A 13686-nucleotide genomic window follows, 5' to 3' on the forward strand; every position below is an offset into this window, starting at 1 on the left:
TACTAGAATAAGGAAACAAATAGACCACATTCGTGATAACTGGAAATTACTAGTTCTGTTTAGACACTAATTTCTAATTTCTGTTAATTGAAATTTGATTTGCCTAAAGGAAAAAAACGAAAAAAATAAGGTACTATTTAGCAAGGGGAATGTGTGGATGGGAAACGTGTCCATGGGATGAATCGTTTTTCATACAGCCTTGAACATATTAAATTTTTCTTTTTTACAAATGTTAAGTTAATTTCTCATTATAAATCTTGGTGTCTGGCTTGTCAGGGGCAAATAAGGCGGGTAAAAGGACTGGGAAGACCGTCTAGCAGCGAGCACCTCGGAGGTGGGCAGGTAGGAGGGGGGGGGATGTAGGAGGGTCCCGTGCAGGTACGAGGGGGGGTGGGGTAGGGGTAGGAAGGTCCCGGCTCAGGTCTCGACCACAAGCAGAGAGGTTTCGCCGTGTGCGGGTTCAGGGTGTGGATCTTGTATGTGGAGCCGTGTGTGGCGCATCGACCTCCAATTCATAGGATATTGACTTGCGTATGGTAAGTTGTTTATATATTTATTTATTTTTATGTAAAAACGAGTAACCACTTGTCTATTCATCTTTAATTGGTGGCTGCTTGTCCACGATTAGGTAAAACGTTACCTGAATATATTAACACATTCTATGTTGGATTATCGATGAGGATGAGTTGGATTATCTTTAGCGAAAATGTACTAGAGGCTTTTTGGGGCTTTACTACGCTAAGGTCATCTTGATGTAAACAGGCCTCCAGTGGTCAGGAATTGTTCTCTAAACGTCTATCTCAAGCAGGTCGTGACCCTTGACCATACGTACCCCCCCCCCCCCCCCCCCCTAACAAAGGCTGCACTAATTCAATAATTGGCTTGGCTTTGTTGCCACTTTAGGAAACATTTTGTGCCCCTGTTCTAATTTGTAGTGCCAATGGGCTAACTGTTAAGATATTCCTCAGACAATTCGGAACATGGATTAGGAGTGATTTCAAAGTGACGATGCAATAGTTTGTATGAAGCGGGTCCAAAGTGCTAATAATCATTAGTAATTATAGAGCACGCTAAAGGAAACTTTTTCTGACTTGTTGATTAAAAACAGCGTTTGGCATAGTTTCAATCTGATGCAAGGCATTGTTCAAACTTCATATTCTGAACCCGGGGACGGTGAAACCTCGTTGAAACCTTCAATGTGTGTGTGTGATGCAACACGTATACTCGTCAAGGTCAGGTAAATACACTTTTATGTTGTTAGCATTATTCTTTTTAATATGTTTTTAGTAATATAGTGTGGCGTAGCCAGTCTAATACTCAAATGCAGAGCAAAATAAATTAGCTCCCAGAATTCTTCTCCCAGGCTAGTGTGTGTGTGTGTCTGACACTTGTATCAGGGAAGTCCTGATACCAGTGTCGCCCACATGAAAAAATTCTATAGTTTACTATAGTAAATAAACTATAGTATACCATATATACTATAGTAAATATTGTAGTGTTTTTGAACCTTACTATAGTAGTTTTACTACAGTAAACTATAGTATACTACAGAAAATTCTATAGTTTACTATAGTAAATAAACTATAGTAACTTACTATAGTAAATCCCACACTATAGTATAGTAATCTATAGTATACTACACTGTGTAGTAACTTACTATAGTATTTACCATAGTACACTACAATGTCTGGGAAATTACTATAGTAAATCCCAAATTATATTCTAGTATATTATAGTATACTATAGTAATATATAGTATACTGTAGTAAATGCTGTAGTAAACTATAGAATTTTTTCCCCTGGGCAGATACAGGCATGAGATCTAATATGGACCAAAGCTTAACTCACACTTGGCCTTAACCACACTTGGCTCAACCACCAGCCTGCTCTATGTCCCTAAACCAGTCATCTTCTGAAGAGAAGAATCCATGTGAGGGAGGGAGAGAGTGGGCCTGGTGAGAGATGAGGAGAGTGGCTTTGGAGGTACTAGGAAAGGAGTGAGAGGGTGAAATGGAGGGACGGAGAGGTGGGGGGAGTAAGAATTCTGTTTTGGGCCCAATGGAATGCTTGTGAAGATCCAGACAACTTTATTTCTTCTGTTGATGTATTATTTCTCTCCTCAATTGCTTGCTTGCCACTGTGTGTGTGTGTGCAAATGGATAGAGCGAACGCAAACAGTGTGTGTAGAAATTAGATTTTTCCGAACTGCAAAATTGATGCAGACGCAACCAATGTCTACCATCCCTCTTTATCTGTATGACGCCCACACACGTGGACACGGAGGTATATCATGGGTAGTACTAAGTTCTGCTTCCCCACCTGTTGTAAACACATCACATTCTCCAGTGAGACTCAACCAACACAGAATGCTGGCCCATATCGTTAACCTCATGGCATAATTGCCTAAGTCATATTTAAAGGTCCATCTTGTATTTAGTGTCAAAAATGCCTCAGTCAAATAGATGACTTAGGCAGGTAGTGATTATGGAATGTAAAAAGCACTCTGATTGGCTAAGGATATAGCAACTGAGGCACAGTGAATCAGCAGCTTTAGGAGAGTATAGATGTATGAGTACAGAAAGACGGTTTAGATATCAGACTATGGCCAAAATATGACCTAAGCAATTATGCTGTGAGGCTAACGTTATGGTGGAGTGTATTTGTGTGTTATAAGTAAGACAAAATACAGAGAAGTCTGCTTAATTTTCCTTTTTTACATTTGTTTATTTGTAGTCTTGATTATTATATTTGTTTGTACCAAGTACAAATGTAAACCTGCCCAATCAAACAGATCCCCTCTTCAGGCACACCATCCAGCAGCCCTTCACAGGTCTCCACGGTCCTGAGATAACCTTACATTTGAAATGACCGGTGAAGTTTCTCTTAACTGTTTTTCAAACGCTGTTTTTCTCCCCACCAGTGGGTCATAGCAGAGCGCCGAGTGGTGTATTGAAAAAGAGTAGTGAAAAAACATGGTGATGTTCAAATGATGATCCAAATTTAATGTCAATCTTCTTTATTCTTCAAGTATCCTGGGCCGAAGGTCCTTCCCCAGGTGGGTGACAGCTTGACCAGGTCTGGAGCCCTTGCTCCCTAGAGTCTGTTGTTGTGGTTGGGTTGAAGATGGTGATGCAGTAGTAGTAGCTTCAGAGAACCTTCCCGCTTTTAGCTCTGATTTACGCTACTGGAACCCCGGCCCCTCCCACTTCCTGTAGTCACTCACGTCAGGCTAATTAGAGACCTTAGAGTGTGTGTGTGTGTGTGTGTGTGTGTGTGTGTGTGTGTGTGTGTGTGTGTGTGTGTGTGTGTGTGTGTGTGTGTGTGTGTGTGTGTGTGTGTGTGTGGACTGCCTCTCTGTGCTCCTGCCTCACATGACTTGTATGTCATTCTGTCTTAGACCTCACAAATAATATTTTGCCAATTAATTTGGCCATATCACACAGCCCTATGTTGTATGTATGGCATCAGTGTATGCTTTGTCTTTATGCATAGAATAATTTATGAGTCATGCATTGTGATCAGAAGACAGAAGAATAAGGCGTGTATTTGATATCTATTTGCTATTCAGTCATTAAGCAGATGCAATAATGCTAGGGTTAGGACATCTTGCTTTTGACTTCAAGCCACCATGACTATCCTGTTATCCTGCCTTGGAATATCAGATTTAAATTGAGTAGTGTCAACTGGCTCTATTTGGATTTGGTTTCTATGTTCTGCTTCTCATTACTTGAATCCTGTGAGAATCAGGTGCATGTTTCCCTCCAGTGCCAGCTTTGGCTGTGTGTTGGTCATCCCCTTTATTCTGTCTGGGAGCAGCATCCTTTTTGAAGAGCTTGACCTTTTGACCTGTGAATTTGTCAAACATACAAATAGTGCTCTCCAGGGACAGTCTTTGGTCAAGTTGACCGCTGAACCCGTTTTGGAGAAACAGAAGACTTACTTGTGGGCGTGCACGTATTCTCATGATACATTGGAAGTGATTATGAGGAAAATGATGAGTGATGGCTAACTTATAGTAAACCGCTAGAAACACTTACCAGGAGGTCAGCGTTTGTAAGGGCATCAGTGCTTCCCCTCGATAATGTCTTAGTCAAGGTGCAGGAGCGGGGGGGTTGCGATCTTCGGTGAGGGGGGGGGGTGCGATCTTCGGTGAGGGTTTCACTTCGCAAAAATATATACAACCACCTGATGCCGCCGTTTCAGTTCCATCCAAAAAGCTTTATGGCCTGACTGTTGTTGTGATCTTTATTTTTGGTACCTGAAGGGAGTATGTTTTCTTTCCATATGAGAGTTTTGTACTTTGTTAATACATAATAATGAAAAAATATTTATAAATAAATAAAAACCAATGTATATATATATTTTTAAATACATTGGTAGTCAAGGGGGGGCCCTATTGTTGTTAAGGCGGCCACCTTAACCATACAGCGCTGGGGGAAACACTGGGCCTATCTCCTTGGAATACATTTTGTGTTACCAGATTATGGGGAAAAAACGTTTTGACAAAAATGTGTATTTGTCTCCTTCCCTCTAATTTCATGTGTATCATTCCAGGTTAACCATGCACCTTGGCACGGTGTTCACCCTTCTTCCAGTGATGCTGCTCCTCAAAGGTTGGTATTCGATAATATTACAATTTGTTATTTCAAATAGAAGAACAGAAGGTTTGTAAGTTGTATGTTAGTTTGATGCCTCAGCACAATACTAAAAACTTAATTTAGAAAGCTTTGAAGAGAAGAAGATGATAAAGTTAAGAAACAAAGTGTGAACTATGAAGGGGGGTACTAGAAACAGGAATGTGTATGCATGTGTGGGTTGTTCTATTGGGGAGATTAAGTGGTGGGTGTTTCAGTCGACCGGTAAGTTGTCCGTTAGCTAATAAACCTGAGAGCACTTTGACCCTCAGACCACCTTGAAGAGAGCGCTACTGTGTGATTAAAAACACATTCAGTTCCTTTAGGAGATATATGTTGGAACGGCAGCTGCTGCTGCCAATAAAGTTAATGATGGTCGATTTGAGTGGAGGTCATATGCACAGCTCGTAGTTAATGCTGGCTTGTTTGCGCATCAAATTCATAACAAAGTTGTCGCCAACTGTTTAATTTGATTGCTTGGATCTGCTTTAAGCTAAACTCAGTCTAGCTTGTACTGTATTAGCAACATGGTAGAAAAGTAAGACAGGTGGCCTTGAATAGCTGATTTGTTCTTTAAAGATGGTTGGTTTGGCAGCTGGACCGTTCAACCTAACATACCAACGACGTTGAATGTTCGCAGCGTGCTCACAGTCACCAATCGCATCTCTCCCGCATTTTGTCATGCCCTATTTCCTAAAAGATTTGTCACTATGTCAGTTATTTGCGGTCTTCAAACCTCCACAGTAAAATTATCCCCAAATCTAGTTTGTTTAGGGGGATTCACTGAAATGGCGCCAGTTTCCAGAAGAGTTAGCATTTGTGTTTATTCTTATGGCTAATCATCAGTTATTCTCCTAAACAGACCGGTACTTTCCTCCAAGGTGCAAGGCCGGACTCGCAGGCTGACATGTACTTGTGTTGTGTTCAGAAATTACAGCTTTAGCACAGTCTTAGATATGTACCGCTGACCATTTTAAGACTTTGAACTTCAAAACTGTCAGGGCTGTCATCATCTCCACAACACCGCCCCCTTCTCAGCTGTGAAGACAACACAAATCACTTGTTACAGTGGCACAGCTCAACGACATTTGCATAGCTTATCGGAACACTCAATGAAGGCTATATCTTTGCCACATAACTTCCCCCCCTCATCCCACCCTTCACAACCCACTCGCAAAACCGTACAAACATTAATCCTCAAGTGCCATGGGATCACTTTCCTTGGCAGCTTTCCCCAAAGGCACTTCATCATGATTAACGATTCAATATTTTTAAAATACGCACATAGTTTGCACATCTCGCTAGTTGTAAAATGCATCCAAACCAGAAGGCGCTTGAAGTTTTCATTGTGACAATAACTTTCACCTGCCTTCAATCCTGGAATGTCATTGGTCAAGGTTCAGGAAGTCCAACGTTGGAAGAAAAGCAGTTGGGACATTGTGGGCTGAACCTCTCTGACTTTCAAAGTAATGCATCTTGGTAAAGCTAGCGTAGCGGTCTAGCATGGCGCAGCAACGTTACCCATTAAAATCAAGCTATTCATGTTAGCTCTTCATGCATGATAGCGCCATCAGGGGGGTTCTCCCACAGTGTTTATATATCAAACGCAAGGCAGTGTTGCTAAGGCTTCTTGACATACAGTTGTGCCCAGGGAGACGGGAGGGGCCCATTTAACGAGGTACAATGCTTTCTAAGGCCCTCAGAGGTCTCTGCAGGCCGGGCCCATCGCCTGGAATTAAGGTTAAAGGAAGAGGAACATGGCTTATTATGGTCACCTGTTTCACACTCACCTTCGATTAGTCAATCCATTTAACTAGAAACTCAGGTTCAGGTTAAACTGCCACATTTTTTCCCATCCATTTTTACCAGAGTTAACGGGGTGTCTCTCTCAGTGAATTATGCTCTGGTTAGCTGACACTTTAGAAAACACTTTAGTAGAAAACCGGGAGGCTAAAGGCCTAAAATGTCGGTGTGTCTGTGCTGATGAACACATTGTGTTGTAAATCTGTCTCCAAACTACTCATGACATGTTGTTTACAATGTTCGTGCATGTGAACCCTGACCTCCACTTGCCAGCGCATCCAGGCTGCTCGCTCCAGGAGATCCAAACCACCCGGGAGACCCTGTCCAAGATCAACGCGGCTGGAGAGAGTAAGTAGCAGCTTAGGATGAAACAGTACAACAGAAAATATAGACTCATGGAATAAAATACACCAAACATGAGGTATCATAGCATAGCATAATACAGTACAACATAGTATGTAGTAGCATAGGACAACATAGCATGTCATCTTACAAGACCCTAACCCTGCACACGACCCCTAACCCTGGCAGTGTTACAGCCGTGGGCTACCACTTGTGCTAGACAGGACTCGTATATAATCATGTTTGTTGTGTACATTACATAGTACCGCTGACACAAGCCCCTTCTGTCAGGGCTAGACATACCTCTGGCTGAGGACACGGTGTAGTGTTGGTCGGTACCGCAAGTATGTGGCGGGTCGGTTCAGACTCAAGTCTTTAGTGGGATCAGAAACATTACACCTGGGGATAATTTGATTCAGGCCAGATAGCCGGGGAACCCTTTAGACTGAAACACAAGGAGCCACAGTCTGCACACGCTGGTCGACAAGGATTTGTTGTCATCTCCTGGTTAGCATTTTTTTTTACCTGGTTTGACAAAATCTCTCCTTGTGGTCTCCCCTCCCTCACCCCCTCTTCCTCACCCACAAACAATCCAAGGTTAGAGAAGCCACACTGTGAAACAAATGACTTCTGAATAATTGTACAGATTACGTCCTAAGAACTTGTCCTGGATGTGTGTAGAACACATTGTTTACCATTACTAATTAATGGTATTGACTAGTAGGGGGCAAGTTTTGTGTTGAATCAATAGAACATGTAATTGGCATCAAAAAAGCATTGTGTAAATCAAGCCCCTAAGCCCCTCCCACCAAACGATGTCCAATAATCCACGCTTCTGATAGGTAGCTACAATACCAACCCTGATTGGTTGCTTTACGGCCGGCGAGTTGAACATTTCTGGTTCAAGTCATTAGGCACTCGTAATATTGTGTATTCTTTGAAGAACATTGGATTTAGAGATAGCCACTGTAGTGTTTTGAGTAATTTTATCATTTTTAGCATAATTATTTTACACAAGTATTGCTACTTTGCTACTTACTGCTCCTTTCAATTATTTTACATTAGTAACTAATACAATTCACTTTGGACAAATATTTAACCATTTCACCAGTAGGTAAACTGTAATGTTAGTAAATGACAGCTGCCTGTGTGTGCGCATTTGACTGTGTGCCTCTAAAGTGATGGAGTGCTCTGCACCGATGGACGTGGTCTTCCTATTGGACGGCTCCTACAGCGTGGGGAAAGGAAGCTTCGAGCGGTCGCGCCACTACGCCCTCAGACTGAGCCGGGTCATGGACATCGGACCGGACAAGGTTCTGACCCTTTCAACTTCTTACCCGACTTTACACACTAATGTTCATTTGCGTTTGTTATCCCACAATGCCTTGCTCTCCCCGTGGTCCTGCAGAACCTTTTCTCTTGTCTCTAAGATGACAGTACTACACTTTTGTTCGAGCTTTATACAGACATTACGGCATTTCTATTCTGAGAACAGAACATAAACACTTTAATATGATGGCCTCAACGTCCTATAAATGATTTCACCCACTGTTGTTTCTACATCAAGGTATGTTGCGTTCTTCCTGTCTGTTGCTAACTTCCTGTCCGATGATCATTTCCTACCTATTTGTAACTTGCTATTGTTTACTAACTTGCTTCTTGTTGCTAACTTGCTATTTGTTGTTAACTTCCTGTCCAGGTGCGTGTGGGCGTGGTTCAGTTTGGCTCCTCCCCTCGGCTGGAGATCTCTCTGGATGAATGTTCTTCCACAGAGGAACTGACCAAACGCTTGAAGAAGATAACCTACAGGTTCACCTTCGCTTCACCTTTGTCTCTTCCTTCTTCTCTCTTCTCATCTTCTTTTCTTCTCCCCAATCCACTTCTCTTCTCAGCTGCATTTCCATTCATGCTCTTAACTTCTCTTATTTTTTCTTGTTTGCTGCTTTCTCCCCTTTTTGCAGTTTTCTTAAAAAATGTCTTATTTGCTGTATTTTGTCTGTTGCCTCCCTCATTCTTTATGCTCTTCCTCTCTTTTTTGCCTAGCAACAAAATACAAACTCGGTGTAGAATCGTATCAAACTGTTGCCTAGCTGTTGAATGACGACGGAAAGCATGAGATCAGACAGTTAATATAACAAACTATGCTTCCTCTCACGCAAAAACACATGATCCGATTATATTACCACCATGCTGAGAAGCACAAGCATGCAAGCACACACACACACCCACACACAGACACACACACACACACACACACACACACGCACACGAACACACACAGTGACAGGGTCTCTGGGAGGTAGAACTAATTAAGTTCAGATTAGTGGTAGGGGGGCACCAGATATCGGATAAGCTCTTAAGATGACAGAGATGGCTGCTGAGCGCGTGTGTGTGTGTGTGTGTGTGTGTGTGTGTGCACGTGCAGTATTCAAGCCCATCGATGTGTGTGTTTGTATATCTCTAAAAACGACCTCCCATGAAACACCCACCCCATCAGACAAGTCATGTGTTCTTGGAAAAGAGCCAATGCATTGTCCACAGCCAGGTTGTTAAAATACATGAACCTACTGTTATTCTAAAAGAATTAACTTTAATTAAACACCTCCTCCCCCTCCCTCTCTGCCTCCTCCACCCCCCCCCCCCCCCCTCCCTCCTCCTCCCCCCCTCCCCCCCCTCCCCCAGGGGTGGCAGCACCCAGACGGCCCAGGCCTTCCAGTACCTCCTGAGGAAGGGCTTCCCCGGGGGCCGCAACTCCTCGGTTGTGTCCCGGGTGGCGGTCCTCCTGTCGGACGGCCGGTCCCAGGAGGGCTTCCCCAAGGGGGGGCTGGTCCAGGCGGCCTCCCAGCTCAAGGAGAGCGGGGTGGTGCTGTTCGCTGTGGGCCTGCGCCACCCCAGGTACCCCCGTCTAGAGCGGCTCTGTGTCACTCTTTTAGCCTCACTGATTTTAGATTAGATGGTTAATGCAGAGATGAATTGGTTAATGGCTAGAGGAGCTGGAACCTTCTAGGAAATGCAAGAAAATGATCTAAAGATAAAATCTGTTCCACGTTACTGCTGGATTGATGGATGAATTGATTGATGGATGAATTGATTGATGGATAGATGGGTGGATGGATGGATGGGTGGACGGGTAAACCAACCAACTACGTATGCATAGACAGATGAATATATTTAATATACAACATCAACATTTTTATAGAATTTGATCAAACGTGATTCATGCGGTCATATTTTGTCTTAATGAAACAGAATAAATATAAAATAAGCGGAAATAAGTGCATTAACAGAGGATTTGCTGATCAAGGAGGTAGAGGCATTCAATAATAATAACTCGCTTCACTAGAGCAGGAAAAAGCCACCGTAACATATTGTGATTGGCCTCAGTGCAAATATTTTCGTGGGGCACCCCTCGCCCCTCCTCAACCTTCAATCCTCTCCTCTTCCAATGAACCTGCCCCCATGCTTACTGCGGTGCTGGGGGGAGAAGGAGGGAACGTAGGCAAAGTATCACCTTCCTACATGAGGCCCTGACTGCTTCTTTGCATTAGTTGCAGGAAATTTGAAAGCATATCTGGGTTGAAATCCTCTTGCATTAGTTAATCTTACCTCCTTATATTATGTTAGCAGTTAACACCAAGGGCAACTTTACTGCTACCCTTTTCTTCTTAAATTCAATTGAAACTAATTCCAAGCAGTATATATATTGGGAAAGTAATTGGGAATGTACAAAAAGGCACTGCTTATATCTCGAGGCAAGCAGAGGTGAGCTTGGAACATTTTTGGGGGTTTCCCGCTATCTTTAAAATAAACTAATGCAAAACTGCCAAATCCTTGAAGAAGAACCTGCTGATTGGTCTGTCCCTTTCTAGATGGGAGGAGCTACACAAGCTGGCCAGTGCACCAATGGAGAGCCACGTCTTCTTCGCAGAGCATTTCTCAGACGCCGTGAACGGCCTGTGCACCACGCTGACCTCCTCGTCCGTCTGTGATGCCACACCAACAGGTACTATAGCAGCCTAGTAAGACTGCAAGAACGGCACCTCCACTGGGGAATCAGAGTTAGACCAGTGACCGCTCTAATCGGATTGGCTAAGATTAATGACAGGGCATAAACAACAACAAAACGCATAACATAGCAAAACATCTTCAACTCTGTTTGTATGTCTCTCATAACTCTTTATTTTTTCTTTCTCTCCATCTCTGTTTCCTTCTGTTTTGTGTTAATTGTCAAGGTTTTTCAGTTCACCATCCAAACTAGGACACTTAAAAAGTTGAACAATGTCAAAGTTGTGAGCCCAGTTGGAACAAACTTACAGATTGGACCATAAATAGTATTACAATTTACAACTTGGACACATTTAAAAACATGTGGGACTATGATAATAGATTGTTTTGTCCAAGCATATTTATATTTTTATGTCACTGGCATAACTTCAGTTTGTTCAGATGTTCATGAGTAGGAAAAAGTGTCAGTTGCCATTAACACGAGTGTTCAATAAAGCGCTATTGTTTATTTCCACGCTGTGTCAGGCTGCCAGGTGCGCTCGTACCCATGTGAGAGGAAGACTCTGGAGAAGGTGAAGGAGCTGCACGGGAACTTCATGTGCTGGAAGGGGGGCATGGGCGCCTCCACCTACACCTCCCTGTGTCCACACTACAAGTGAGCCCCCCGGGGAGACACACACACACACACACACACACACACACACACACACACACACACACACACACACACACACACACACACACACACACACACACACACACACACACACACACACACACACACACACACACACACACACACCATATTGTCATCAGGCCGACATCGCCCCTTCTATCTATTAAACCCCTATCCCCTATTGAGAGACACAAAGCCTTTCCTCTTATGTCTGCCCATCCTATTGCACTCCTGGCCACCCCTGGAAGGAGGGATCCCTCTTCCTCTGTGTTCCTTGCTTAAGTCATAGGCTGTTGTTTACTGTGGGCCTGTGAAGCACTCTGAGAGTGCTACACTAGTGTGCTACACAAATACAATTGACTTGTCCTCTTCCGGGAAAAGGTCTGCACTTTGTGGATGTCTGGCTCTAGTGTTTACTGTGTTGAATACACTTTCTAACCTCTCTGATTATGCAGCACTTATGCACCAATACTCCTACAACAACAATTTCTCTTGTAACCCCAAGCGTACGTCTGATGCACAGCAGACAGGCAGCAAAATGCTAAAATAGACTACACAGGAACGCGTAGTCTTAATTTAATAATGTAAAGATTAGCAGCTTTAGTTTTTTTGCAGTGTGAAGAATTCCCATCTTGTCAAATTTGTATGTAAATATCTTTGCTAGAAGTCATATTTTGCATTCCTGCTTACAATCCCATTGTAGTCCGCCTACACTTTGGAGGTGGGGGGTACCATGATACCCCCGCAGGGTTCATGTTGCGCCCCGCATCATATACAGGAAATGTGTAACTGTAGTTATAAAGAGCCCCCATCAAACGACAGCCCTGGGACCCTCCTATGCACCTCTCGTTTACTTCACATCCGCTCGCTAGTTTCAATTTGCGACCATGGACAGGATGCGGATTATAGTCGAGGTACAGAAATACAGCGAGTTGTACGAGCCCAGACCTTGTGCATGCATACAAGGACAGCTTAAAGACAAGTTTGGCTGGACGTTTGCCCCTGACGACATTGGCCTTTTAAACGGCGTGTACTGTAAGCACAATGCCCTCGGGAATGTTCTCATAGTTATGTATTCCATGTTCTCCTATATGCTTCTCTTGCTCCTGTACATCGACTAATCCCTTAAATCCTGCGCTCATTGATTCATATCTGTGTCTGAAATTAAAGACGGGGCACTGATGTGTGCGGAAGGGGGGGGTTCACTACATTTCCATTTTAATTACTAAGGTACATGACCTTTCACTGTGTTTAAACTGAAATGAGTGATTTTCACGTTTGTAAATTACATACCATTGTGTGTGTGTGTGTGTTTTGCAGGTACACAAAGGCTTACACAAGGCACCAGACAGTCTGTCATCGAACCATATGCCCAGGTGCCAGATACCTTGTCCCTCTCTCTGTTTCTTTCTGTATCCTTCTCTCCATCTCCAGGCTTATCTTAATTATATCTCCATCCCTCTCCCTCCTTCCTCTCTTTCTTTCCGTCTCAGTCCCGCTATCTTGATTGTTGAAAAGCAATATTGCTCTTCTTAATTCTCTTTGCCCTCTCTCGCTCTCTCTCTCCACGCCCTCCCTCTCTCCCTCCCCCCCCTTGATGTCTCCCTCCCCTTCCAGACCCATGTGACTCTGAGCCCTGTATGAACGGGGGGACGTGTGTGTCCGAGGGTCCGGAGGGCTACCGCTGTGTCTGTACCCCGGGGTACGGGGGAGACCCCCACTGTGGTGCGTACTGAGAACCCCCGACCACGCTCCCCTCACACTGACCCCTCTCTTGATAATGCACCGGGAGCCGTCTCCCGGAGGAGGACACGTGATAATGACCTTTTTAATGTCAAGATCAATCCATCACCTTATCGGGTAAAACAGCAACACAAAGTGCTTTACAAGGTAAACACAACAGAATAAGAACAATGAACAGTGAAACAATCTGAATCCCAGATTTAGAGCGTTCGGTAAAAAGAGTCAATCTGAAAAGTCGTTCTGTTCTGTTTAAAGATAATATTTACACAGCGCTTTTCTAACCAGTGGCCACTCAAAGCGCTTTACAATACTGCCTCACGTTCACCCGTCCATGCACACATTCACACACCGACGGCGTCTCGCTCAGGGACACCTCGACACTCGCTAGGAGGAGCCGGGGATCGAACTAGCAACCCTTCGATTACCAGCCAACCCGCTCTACCTCCTGAGCCACTGATGGTTGCACGTCCCCGTCCCCCCCCC

At 43.8% G+C, this 13686-nt stretch overlaps 1 protein-coding gene across 1 annotated transcript in view; it reads left to right on the plus strand.

The window, feature by feature from the left end:
• The first annotated feature begins 417 nt into the window (after positions 1–417).
• Positions 418–13686, plus strand: part of vwa2 (von Willebrand factor A domain containing 2) — a 17476-nt gene continuing 4207 nt past the window's right edge. Inside the window, exons 1-10 of the mRNA XM_060036733.1 lie at positions 418–540; positions 4555–4613; positions 6711–6785; positions 7959–8092; positions 8479–8588; positions 9462–9674; positions 10649–10782; positions 11310–11439; positions 12781–12836; positions 13078–13185. Coding sequence (XP_059892716.1) covers positions 4562–4613; positions 6711–6785; positions 7959–8092; positions 8479–8588; positions 9462–9674; positions 10649–10782; positions 11310–11439; positions 12781–12836; positions 13078–13185 — 1012 coding nt within the window. The 5' untranslated portion in view covers positions 418–540; positions 4555–4561. The remainder of the gene's footprint in view (positions 541–4554; positions 4614–6710; positions 6786–7958; positions 8093–8478; positions 8589–9461; positions 9675–10648; positions 10783–11309; positions 11440–12780; positions 12837–13077; positions 13186–13686) is intronic.

Source organism: Gadus macrocephalus, chromosome 18 (genome assembly GCF_031168955.1).
Source record: "Gadus macrocephalus chromosome 18, ASM3116895v1".
NCBI classification, from domain to species: Eukaryota; Metazoa; Chordata; class Actinopteri; order Gadiformes; family Gadidae; genus Gadus; species Gadus macrocephalus.